The following is a 13,568-nucleotide window of genomic DNA, read 5'->3' on the forward strand; positions in this document are numbered from 1 at the left end:
TCTTTGTGTACATCGTAAAACAAAACAAAAATAATTATCTAGGTCTAGGTCTAGGTCTAGATCTAGGTCTAGGTCTAGGTCTAGATATAGGTCTAGGTACTGGTGTAGGTCAATATCTTAATGGTTTCGGTCAAGGTCTACAGGTCTAGGTTTAGGGATATGGTATGGCGTGTAAGGTTGCGTAGCACCTATACCTGAGTGACACATTACCCCCAATTCTTGATCTCTCTAACTGACTTGGAACAGTCATCATCGGAGGAACTAGGAGAAAATAATCATTACTTTTTATCTCTAATGAAACTGAGTTTTTACCATACAGCCAAATTTTCTAATCCATAAATCTTTCCAACCTAATGCTGTAAACCTTTGATATTTCAAACTTGAATTTTTAAATCAAATTGAATTTGAAGTTTGAAATATTAAAGGTTTACGACATCGGGTTGCAAAGATATAGAGATTAAAAGATTTAAATTTGTGGCAAAAATTGTATAATTAATCTTTTGCAGTTTGTAACCCTACACAGTTTTAAACTCATCCACGGTACCCAGTTTATTTTTCCACACACCATTTTACTTCCCAATGTCAAAAAATACAAAACATAATCGAGTAAATCGTTATTTTCTGTGTGAAATGAAATGATTTCTTGAAGTAAAAGATCCATTTTATTAAACTTCCTTTCTTTGCTTAATTTCTTTTTAGAATTTTAACTTACACTGTACTCTAAGCTGAACCCTTTTGCTAACTGATGGTGGAACACCGTTGCTGGCAATACAGAGATATGTTCCAATATGTTCTCGTCCTACCCTCTCAAACAGTAAAGAGCCACCAGATATTGTCTTCCCTATAAATACAGAACATCATGTTTTTTATACAGCGAAGAAGAAAAAAAGCATGAAACTGCTAATTATTATAATTATGTAAAAATTAAAATTGTCGATAATTCTTGCTGCTCCTATTTACTCGTTAAATCCCGTGAAAACTACCGCGAAACCCTATGAAAAATCCCTGTAAAGTATGTGGATTACCAGGGTTTGAATGATTAGTTTGAAACTCTAATAGTGGATATTGAATATGAAAGGTTTGAGGAGCAGGAGGAGCTGGAGGAGCAAGGATGAAAGAAATATTTCTCATTAGTCGTTGGATCAAAGGAAGTAGTCGTTCTCTCTTTCACTAATTCATCCAACCTACAACACACTATACATCCTTCTTTTTTCACACACTACATCCACCCCATCTTACATGCTTGTAACTCTATTCCGTCACATGACGTCACATCAATCATTCCTACCTCAGTCACTACATGGATAAACAAGCTATTCCACTACAAATCTTCCATACCAAATCATCTCTCCATAGATAAACCTTCCTTCTGATATTTCATATCGAATACACTCACAGTCCAAATCATCATAAATATAAACTGCTTCGTCGTTTTTCATCTGTTGTTCTATTTAAACCTACTGAAAATCTTCCCTCTCCTCCACCATCTACATTCCCACCCTTGCCCCCCCCTCTCCCCTCCAGCAACCTAGTTTAGGAAGTTTGAAATAGTTCCTGGGGAAATATTCAAATAATTTTTCAAAGGATTAGTTAGCGCTGGCCCAAATCATAATTGATTACAGGAATTACAGTGCACTCATAAAAATGTTAAATCTAAAGAATCTTTTAACATAATTTTAAATTCATATTGATTGATAACTTTTAAATGTCTTTAATTTTTTTAATATTTGGTTTAAAGGGTTAAGATAAAAAATATTAATTTCGTTTTGACCTTTCTCCGAACTAAGGATTATTTCGCCATCTTCTCTTCTCCAGAGAACCTGAAAAAGGTCTGTATTTATAATTTACTATTTGCAAAGATAGTAATTCACAACATAGCCCTGGAAACTTTTATCTGATCAATAATGTGAAAGATATTGTCGTTTTTGCTCCAAATTCTGATAATTCTTATATGATTTTGTGCAATAAAAATGCTCAAGTCAATTTTGTAGAGAAAACACAAGTAAAAATAATCAATTTTCAAAATCATAAACATTGATAAATAATTCATAATTGATCAAAAAAAGCTTTCAAGGGTAATGTTGTCAATCGGGCATTGACATATTTGCATGAAAGCCACTTGAAATTATTTGGCAAAGAAAGCAAAAGGCTTAAAGCTATGGAACCATTAATGTAAGAAAAAGGACTAAATAATTTCCCTGCAGTCGTCGTCTAATTCTTATTCTCATCCTTTGTGGGAAACCCTGACTAAGTAGTAGTCACTTGGCCGGATCACTTGCGATTTTGAAGACAACCTTTAAACGCCTCAAAGTTATAAAAATACTCCTAGCTCCTTGAATTACTATTTTAGAAGAAAAATGAGATATGCATGGAAAAATTTCCATTAGAAATTAAATTATATTATTTTACATTTTACAAAAAGATGCAATTTTTCTATTTGTTAATTAACCCTTTACACTTATATGTAGATAAATTAGAATAGATAGCTCACGTCGTCTTCACCATACCGGAGGGTTTCAGCCAGGAAGTAAGGAATAGAAGGGAGATATAACTGACGCGGTTCGCCCTACTAAATGATTATACATGGTTTACAGACGAAGTACTCCATTTGAAAAAGAGTTTTTTAAAGGTCGTCTCTTAATTTTTTAAATGTAGTTACTTTACCATGATAAATAAAAACAATCTTATTTAATATAAAAAATACGTTTGTATTGCTAATAATTTTGCATCTTAAAAGTGAATTTATTTGGTGATGTTCAGCATACTTTTTGCCCTGTTAAATGTATTCAATGACCTTTTCTGAATACATGTAATTGTGCATAAGACGACATTTAAATATTTCTTATTCAAATGGAGTACTTCGTCTGTAAAGCATGTATAATCATATGGTAGGGCGAACCGCGTCAGTTATATCTCCCTTCTATTCCTTACTCCCTGGTTTCAGCTGAATTTGAAAATTGCAATTTAGCTACTGACATACAGTTCATTGGATTTAAAGAGTTGCAGCATGTATCTATGTACTCGATGTACATATGTATGGGGGTTTCTTTACAAATATTGCAGACAGACTAGTTGAAAGTTGAATTTCAAAGAACTAGAACAAAGATTAGTTGCTGCTTGCTTCATACATGTTAGAGATAATGATGACAATTGGACTCAAAAAACACATTAAAGTCGGAAGTCCTTTCAAAATAAGAAAAAATGGCGATGCTTTGGCCAATTCTATATCTGTCAAAATGTGGACTGTTTTACAGATACAATTAGTGAAAATCACGGTATGATTACAATTTTATTAAGTTAACTTTCTTTCTCAGGAGGAAAGAAAAAGGGGAAGAGGGGGATTGTTATTAAATGTTATCATACACCACTTACCATTTTCAATCCCTTTAAAAACCTAAACATTTTTCTATTGAAATTTTAATTTAATCATTTTTAAAACTATTAATTTTATTTTATTTCAGGATCGCTCTTCAACTTTTCTGGAGTGCAGCAGAGTTGTCGATTGGCAAGAGCAAATTTTACATTTTCTTTTTACAATTGAGACCAAGTTTCAAAACTGTAAATATATATGATATGCTTTTAAATAATTATGTACCTAATTTTTTCAATGCAATAAAGTTTTAAAATGTTCTAAATTGTATGTTAAATTGATAGTGAATTAGTGGTACAGGGTGTCCCAATAAACATGGGAATTCAGTGACGAATTCGAGATCGTCTTTGTTATGAATTAGCATTGTAATACTTAATTTTAAAAGACATAATATTATTACGTCTGCTAGAGTTTATTTTATGAAAGCGGTAAATGGCTGTAAAGATGTGTCTGTAATGTCTCCGCAAGATGTACAGTGAAGACGGACAAGTTTACTAGCTGTTTGTAGCTGTAATTTTCTTGTCTTACTAAGTTCAACCGTATGCAGTCAAAAGATAAACAAACAAATTGTGAACATAGCAGACGAAACTCTTACAGAATACAGCTTTCTCGGTAGGTATCACCATACTAAATCAAAGAATTATTCAAAAAGACGATATCGAATGCGTCACTGAATTCCCATGTTTATTGGGACACCCTGTTCAATAATATCAAGAGGTAGACAAATAAAAATTGTTTTTGTTAGTTTTTAAAATCTTTACTCCATCTATTAATGGGTTAGGGTCGGAGGGGGGGGGGGGGGCCCGCAAAAAGCTTTCCCCCCCCCCCCCAAGCAGTATATGGTAAAAAACAATAAACTTTAAAATCATAATGATTAGATTGTAATTTGATATTTTATCTACTAATTAACCCCGCAATGTTGTTTGTATACAATAACATGTACCATCTCAGAGGTTATAGGATACAGAGTGAAATTCAATTTATCCAAATACAGCTCTCACATTAGCAATCTATTCTACTGTATCTAGAGCTAAACTACTGTTTAACCTGTGGTTCAGGATATCCTCGAGCTTCACAGGTTAGGTTGACCCGATCCTTTTCCTTGACAACTAGATCTGTAGAACTTCTAGATTTTAACAATATTTGTCAGAATTTAAGAAGGAGAGTAAATAATCAGATTCATGGTAGAGTTAGATTTCGATTTAGTTCATGGGGTTCCAAGAAACATAACTTGAAGGTCGTCTCATATTTTTTTTTGCGGCATTCATTCTCTTGTTGTGCTTATGAAATTACCGCAGATATAAAGGATTTCGTTTAGATTTCGACAATTTGGGTTTTATTTAATATATAATTTTGTAAATGTCATTTCTAAAGGAATTTTGTGATTATTGTTTCAAAAATTATGGAGGTTTAAAAATTTCAAAAATCAAAGACGACATTCAAGTCGTCTCTCAGCTGTCATATTTCGTGTATTGTGGAGAACCCTGTATGCCATGCGCCTTTAAAATTACCGGTACAGAAACATTTGATAACAATTTAAATAACAAGAAGAATCCCTTTATTGGGTAAAATTATATCAAACAAGAACCGAAATTTGGAATCTGAAACGTTTTGTCAGTTGTGACAAAAAAACTATAACCTACAATCAAAAAAGGCTATTTAAATTTTTTTTTTGTTAAATCCAAATTTATTTTAAAGTAGAACGAATTTTGAATCTACCTTGCATCCAAGATACTTGGAGGAACAGTCACCTCGAGATATCCTCGTTTACTCCTCATTGGATCTGTGTTCACCTAGAAACAGGATACAGGGTTCAGGATACAGAATCTAGGATTCAGGGTTCAGGATACAGGATACAGGATACAGAATCTAGGATTCAGGGTTCAGGATACAGGATACAGGATACAGGATTCAGGATTCAGGGTTCAGGATACAGGATACATGATTCAGGATACAGGATACGGGGTTCAGGATACAGGATACAGGATTCAGGGTTCAGGATTCAGGGTTCAGGATACAGGATACAGGATTCAGGATGCAGGGTTCAGGATACAGGATACAGGATTCAGGATTCAGGGTTCAGGATACAGGATTCATTCTGTAGGGAACATAATACAGGGTACAGGATACTAAATACAGGATGCAAGATAAGTAATACAAAAAACAGGATAAGATAAGATAAGATAAGATAAGATAAAGTTTATTGCTAAAATAAATGTATCTGTATACAGATAGAGTTTACAATTACAAATTGATGATTAATTAACAGTACAAGTATAAAGCAATTAGGTGGAAAATAGCTCTTGGCTGTTTTGATTATTTTTTCCACCTAATTTTAGTAATAATAACAAAATATTTCAATTAAATAGATGTAAGGAGAACGATTAGAGATCAGGGTGAAAATTTATCATATGAAAAATAGTTTATACATTAATTCGAATAACTAGATCGTTTAAAGTAATTTTCTGACATGTACACAACAAATATCAAAGCATATTAAAACATATCTTATTAGTTTTACATGAATAGCAATTCGGTTTATAACACATTGTCCTACAGTAAAACCCTTAATCACGAATACATCGAAAGAATTCATCAAATGTCGTATTCTTCACTTTCTGATAATGAAATGTTGCAGATATTTAGTTTTTTAATTAAATGATTATATGGAACTCTTTAAAACTGTTCCCGCATATTCATGGCTATTTATTTATTTTCGCAAATATTGAAATTTACGAAATATAGTAGAAAACTCATTAAAAAATTGTCAAGACGACATTTTATAAATTCTTCCGATGTATTCGTTATTAAGGGTTTCACTGTGTAATTTTCAAAAAGAGAATTTAGTAGTCTATTTTTAAATATACAAAATAAGGAACACAGAATACAGCATACAGGATACGGAACACAAAATACAGAATACAGGATACAGGATACAATATGCATGATGTTTGATGTAGTATATGAGGACGAAAATAAAGAATGCCCGCTACCTGACACATATACCAGCCCCTATCTGACTCTTGAATATTTGAGATATGTAGTTTCCATTCTTTATGCTCCCTGAATAGAAAACAAAAACATTTTTCACTCTCTGGTCAATTATAATCATTATTTATCAAGTATATATTTAAGGTCAGGTTATTTAGAGAAAAAGAAAATTACAAGATTAAAGGTTATCTTCTTGAACCCCCTATAATAGAAAATATATATATATTTTTATATTGAGTATAAAGTTTATTAAAGATTAATCTTTTTATTTGAATTTATTTTCTAGTTTTTTACCTGTGGGATAATGAGACCCGTTGGTTTCTTGTAATAATACTATTATGAATAGTTAGAATTGTCTGAGTATCCACCCTAACCCAGGCAACCTGAACCAAAAAAAATGTTATCCCTTGAATTCGTTACTAGGTTCTTTAAAAATTTACTTTATGAAGGATATATCTGAAACGAGATATATACATAATTTTCTCACTAGTCTGTGGAATTAAAATTTAATGCTAGGGTTACATTTTCCCAATTTTATGAATCAAAGATATCTTGGTAATCAACATTATTATATCGAGGCTAAAGGACAGAGTAGTATTGAAAATATATTTTTTTTTGGCAAATTTTAAAGATCCTTAGATTGTGACCAGCAAGAAAATCTTTCTTGGGGCCATGTGAGGTACCAAAAGAATAGGGAAAATTGGTGTAGATGTTTTAACGGTTGTTGGATCCAAACAAAGAATCATGAACTATAATAGATTGAAGATTTTTATCGTCTATTTATGTTTTAAATATGCATTACATATTGTCTTCTTAGCTTTTCTTCAAACTTTCTGAAAAAACTTCTCTCTTAAAAATAAGATGAATTTTAAAGTTATGAAAGTGATGAAAGAATCCAAATAGAGAGAACAATGTGAAAATCAGGAAATAAATTAGATGATTAGATAAATTTTAAATGGATGGGTGAAAAGAGATGATTAGACTAATAATCAAGTAGAGAGATTTATAGATAGAGATTCGAGGGAGAAAAAGATGGGGGGTTACTGCCGCGGACTGCATAAAGTGGATGTGTCGTTGAAGAATGTTTTTGTTTGTTTTTCGATGATACAAATCGTTTTACTGTTTTTTAATGATATAATCATTTTTCAGTTTAAAATAAAATCTTGGTGGGGGTTGTCTGTTCTAGAATGTTCTTGTGTACGTCTGTATAAACATTTATTGAAGGCAGATTGCCAGAATACTCAGGAATTCATGGTAAAATTGGACAGATTTGTCTCAATAGAAGATCTGTCGAATCTACTGGCAAAAACAAAAACAAAAACTATTCAGAGTCAAATACAAACCTACAGATAGAAACACAAACCTACAGATAGAAACACAAACCTACAGATAGAAACATGATTTATAAGACTGGGTCGACTTTAAAGTGCAGCCATGTTTTTTTCATTTAAGTTTACCTCACTAACCCACATATACTTTTTTGTCCCCATTTCTATACAAATTTTTTTTTTTTTGTAGTTTTAAACAGTTATGGGCAAAATTCACACCAAATATTGCATGAGTTCTTGGAACTATGACTTCCTGTGGCTAACTAAATTCCGAATCGACCAATGGTGGCAACATATTTCTTTTAGTTTCGGTTTGTCTAAATTTTATGATATCAAACCTTGTAGGATCCAAGATGACTGACATGGCAGGATAGGATTGCTTCACGTCCTGCTACAACCGTTAGGTTTGTAACCTCCTCGGTTAGAATAGGGAGACGTTCCTCGTCATCTCCGGCAATACACTCACCTGGATAAACATGTAATTTTAATTGATTTATTCATGTGTTCCGTTCTTCCATTCATTTATTTGAATATATAGACTAGAAAAATATATTTGTAAAATATATCAAAACAAACAAATAAAAAAATATATTTTAACACTTTTGGTCGGTTTAAGGAGATCACAACTTAACAGTTAATTGTCCGATTTAATAAAAGATACATTAACTAGTCATCTGTCATTCAAGCTCTTTGGAAAAAAAGCAAAATTGCCATGGCAAGATAAACTGGACATCACCGTTGATCGAAAGGGATAAGTTTTGCAGCAAGTCTATAAAATCATGTACATTGTACAATTTGCATTTATCTATGTATCTGGCTTAGCCTTTTGTTTGTATCTATTGAACGTCAAAGTGGCTGAATCGATTGATCCCAGACAAAAATGTGAATTAAAATCTTCCTATGCTAACCAAAAATCCGCGAAATTTTGAGTTTTTATGTTTGCTCACAGCAAGATGACGACTTGAATAGGAAAGTTTAAAAACTAACATTTATACCTCATACATAGCGCATTTAAAGCCTATCATATAATACATTCAGATATAATTTCTCTCTTGAAATTCTAATAGGTTAAGAATTACAAAGCTCCTTTTAGATTTGGTTTACTTAGTTTTATTTCTAGACAATTTCTTTATATATCAGAGCAACATTTTTTAAAATACTTACAATTTAACAAATCTTTCATTTACGGGAGGGGGAAACTCCTCAAGTCTTTGATATAAGATCCTGGTATTTCACATTTACCTATTTTGAAGAAAACAGATGAAAAAAGAATCCAATTTATTCTAGGGCTAAACATCTCTAAACATTATTTAACTACATTTGTTTTAAATTTTCTGAAATATATTAATTGTCACAATATGTTCTAGCTTTTCTCAATACAGGGTGTCCCATTAAACAAAACAATTAAGAGACGACTCATAGATTGTGTTTTATCTTCGAGTTTTCATATTAATTAATGACAATGTGTGAATAAAAAAATTTTATTCGACCTAGTAACGACTCAGTAATTATTCATCATTAAAACGTTTTTTTTTGTCTCAAATGAATCCTGAAAATTTCTCCGCAGTATTGCATTCTCAGTTCAACTACCATACCTTGCCGGTCACTCCCTTTAAAACAATTACATAGAAAGCGTTTTTTAGACAATTTTGGTTTTATTCAATGAAATCGAAAAAACAAAATTTGTTTAGATTGAAAAGGCAAACCAAGCTTTTGAGTGTCAAAATCGAGGGTAGTTTATAATATATTATTGTTTCCAGCAGCATCTTATTTCAAATATAAAGATCATTTTAATATATTCATATAAATCATGATCTTTGTCCACCCTGAGTAAATAGTAGTGAGTAAGGAATATTTAGGACGACTTATGAAGAAGAAATTATGGTTGTGCTCCCGGGAGTATGTCTGCAGGTAGAATGGGTTTCCGAACCTTATACTAGAAACCTCTCGGAGCCGGGTTCAGCCTTGTTAAAGTAGGTTTCTTTCCCGTCGCAGGGTCGCCCAGCCTTCTCCTCCCCGCCAACCCAAACCAATAGGAGGACAAGATTCTACCAACACATGGAATCATAACTTTAAGGTAGGTTTTTATGTATTATTACTGAATATTAAAATAAAATCAGTTTTTTAAAAAAATCAGATCCTAGTCATCATGAAATTTTGACGCTCTGTATTGTGTAGTTTAGTTTCAGGGGCATAGTCAGGAATTTGTCCAGGGGGGCTTAAAATTTGTTTTTCTTTACAGAGAGGGCTAAGCAGTCGTTGGGGCCTGAAAACTCCCTGAAATCCCTGTTTCAGTGTTCCAGGGGGTGGCTAGGCTCCCATAACCCCTCCTGACCTTTCAAGTTTGCTTGTTTAATGCGATTAATACTATTCAAAACATTGTATTCAAAGCTCAAGTATTTATGCATCAAGCATCAAGGAATATAATTTATATCTGTTCAATTGTTCGCATTACAAACTTTGTACACTTAAATACGCGTGCTGTTGAATTCTTTTTCTGAAAATGTATATCCATGTATATATTACCAATGTTAGGAAATTATATATATCTATATATTTAAACTATGTAAAATATGTATTTAAAAAAAATACCAATAACGCGTACTTAGCCAGTTTACCATGATTATTATACCTTCTTCATTCTAACTCAAAAGAATTGAGTCATTGCCACAAACTCAAGTTTTCTTTACCCTTATATCTTTGCAATCTGATAGGGTAAACCTTTGATATCAAACTCAATTCCTTTAATAAAACCCTCTTTATTTTTCCGGCAGATTTTTTCCAGAAAAAGATTGAATTTACGTTTGTTGACTCACATGTTTTGGATGGGAGGAGGTTCTCCTATCCTGCCGTAGTCCTAATATCTATCTTAATTCAAGCCATAGCTCTTACCTTAACTTATTGTAACCTCAGGGTGCCAAATCTAACTTTAAGATCATAATAATCATAAAACTAGTGACAATTTATACTCAAATGAAGGTATAGAACAAAAAATAAAATGGAATTGAGTCTTTGCTACAAACTTTGATTTTCTAATTCCTATAGCTTTTTATCCCAATGTTGTAAACTATAGATATTTCTGATTATTGCTTTATAGATATTTCAAACTATGTATGAATATTGTTAGATCAAATAGTTTAAATTTTAAATATAAAAGGTTTACACCATCAGATCATAGATATAGGAATTAGAAAATTTAAGGTTGTTGCAAGACCCAATTCCTTTCCGGAATTTACTCACTTTGTCCCTTCCAGAAATTGACGTGTCGAATATTTCTGTCGCCATGAGCATGAAATTTACAATGACTGGTTTAAAAGAAAATGTTTAAGAGATCCATATCATGTTTTAAAGTTTTTCATACTTGTTGAACCCAGTTTCCTAAATCTATTTATAACAAAATAGCTGTTTATACGAATTCTTCTTTACCTTCCACTGCTTATTTTCAGTTTCAATTTCAAAATGACCCTAGGAATTTCTTTTTGAAAAGTTTGAACTATTAAGCCAGCCTTTAAATCTTCACTTGTATATATTGTGTCCTAGCATTGCCTGACAAGTCTCAGTGTTGAGATATGAAACGGAAATAAAGGGTCGATACTAGTATACTGAAGCATACACTAGAGATGGAACATTAGATTGGAATACAACACCCTAGTTCATCAATATACTGTGTAGAAAAACTTGGAATTGATAATGCTTCGTACCGCACTCCACTCTAAGATGTGCATAATCCGAGCCGGTACAACATGTACTGTATATGCACTATGTAGTTTGAACTACCCAGTGTAGAGTCGATCCTGCAGCTTTTCATTTAAACTATTGACTACACTTACAGCCTGAAAACATTAGATAAAATCAGGGGCGTAGGGGGGGGTATATTTATTTAATGTGGAGCGCGAAGCGCGCCGCATTTTTTTAACCCCTTCTAGAATTTTTTAACCCCCACCCCCCACCCCCCAGAAAAATATTATGATGTTTATCAAATTATTGGTTTTAGTTGGGTTTGATTTGCATTTTCAACTCATTTCTGGCATTTACAAACTCGATCAAATAAAGGCTTCATTTCCTACCTTTCGGCTTTCACCTTATATACTTCATTAGTTATTCATTTTACATTAACTACAAAGATCTGTAAAAATAAAACTGAATTTATTTTAAGTAACATAAAAAATATTTTCACTCTTAGAAGAAAAAGATGTTACTTTTTTAAATCTTTAGAAAAGCTACTCTGCAAAACTTTGAAAAAATATTGTTTTGTTTATATTCTAATTTCTAATTTCTAAAATTTTCTTGTCGTCAATGTAGTATGTTAAGATCTTAAATAAATCTAATATGGAAATGACATTATTAATGATGTATTCTTCATTGCCCATACCCTTTTTTTATATTAAAAAAACATCTAATTGTAATGACATTGACTATTACTTTAGAATTTAGAATTATTTAGAATATGTTGACTAAAAATCTGAACACTTTACACAAGTTTTTTAAAGGTCCTAAAAGCAGATTAATCCATAGGGAATGATTTTTTTGGAGGGGGCAACAATAATTTGTAGGGGCAGTAAGTGAAGTAATCCTTGCTATTCAGGGCCTGAATAGTTCAGGGGTAATTACCCCCAGGATTCTAGGGGGGGGGGGTAAATAACCCCAATAACCCCCCTTATTAACGCCACTGCAGTTAACAGGATTATAAATATTTTAGAGATATCCATTAGGAATTAACTTAATAACCATATAAATGTGAATTTGAGCTTCCAGAAGGAAATAACATGAATAAGTTCCGATCTCAGTTCTATTACAATCTCCTGTGACTGTGTTTTCTTAATTTTAAGTTTAGACTTGATATTAAATGGCGCGAATTTATATTGCATGAACTCGACAGCTGACTCATATTTCGCTATCCAATTTTAATATCCGGAAGGAAACATGTTGAACTATCAAAAAAGGAATATATTGCTATTTCTGAGGTTAGAATTTTTCTTTTGGAACTCTCATGGATCTTTTTCTTATTCAGACCTAAGGAATATTTCATTTCTTCTCGAATCCCTCAAATTCAAAAGTTGGCATAGTGAAAAATGAATGGTGATGGAAATGTTTAAAACTCAGTTTATTTCACTTCCTGAGGCTTATTTTTCTTGTTGTTTAGGGGAAAAGGTTTAAATAATATTTCACCTAAATCTGAAACATTGTAGAAGCATAAATTCATATATTTAAATATAGAAACTTACCATGCAGAGTAAATAAAAAAATTCTTTTTTTCATAAGTTCAAAATTTGAGATATTAGAAATATGACAGATTATGAAGTAAATTATCTAAAAAAACAAGCTGTGGATATATAACATTTTACTTTAGCACTTTAAACAATATTTTGTTTCGAGAAACAACAAAAAGATTTCGTTGATTTCTATCTGAAAAAGAGGTCAATTCTGTCAATTGCCTTCCTTGTCTCACCTGAATTAATCCGAAAATCACTTTTACACAAACCCCACACTAAATGATTTTCAATTTTTACCTTAAAAACCAAGGATATCCTGAGAATTTTTGCTAAGAAACAGGTCTTCAGAGTTAGTAAAGTATATAACTTGTTGCGTGGAGATATCCTACAAGGATGGTTACTATAACTTTTGTGAATTTTTTACTGTCAAAGTTATTTGTATGTGAAATTGAAATCTTTTGCTTTGTTGTAGAAAATAACAACGATGTTTTGAATTTCTATAATATATTTCTATAATATATTTCTATAATATATAACCAGAGAAAAAGTTTTTCTTTTAAATGAAGGTTGTTACAAAGGCATAACAGTAATGTTGCAAAAGTTTGACCATTTCCTTGAGTTTACTCTGGGTTACATGTTCTCTATGTTTTCCCTGTAATCCTAGAT

General features: G+C 31.9%; 1 protein-coding gene across 1 annotated transcript; it reads right to left on the bottom strand.

Moving 5' to 3' along the window:
• Window positions 1-151: 151 nt before the first annotated feature.
• On the bottom strand, window positions 152-9,019 carry LOC111696674 (lachesin). Its single transcript, XM_023466362.1, has 9 exons — window positions 8,932-9,019; window positions 8,028-8,155; window positions 6,656-6,744; window positions 6,364-6,433; window positions 5,090-5,163; window positions 4,418-4,496; window positions 1,772-1,820; window positions 713-841; window positions 152-261 (listed from the first exon to the last, which is right to left on the bottom strand). Exons 1-9 carry the CDS (start codon window positions 8,984-8,986, stop codon window positions 152-154), a joined length of 783 nt encoding a protein of 260 aa, XP_023322130.1. The 5' UTR covers window positions 8,987-9,019.
• Between the last annotated feature and the right edge of the window lie 4,549 nt (window positions 9,020-13,568).

Source organism: Eurytemora carolleeae, unplaced genomic scaffold (genome assembly GCF_000591075.1).
Source record: "Eurytemora carolleeae unplaced genomic scaffold, Eaff_2.0 scaffold256, whole genome shotgun sequence".
Lineage (NCBI taxonomy): Eukaryota > Metazoa > Arthropoda > Copepoda > Calanoida > Temoridae > Eurytemora > Eurytemora carolleeae.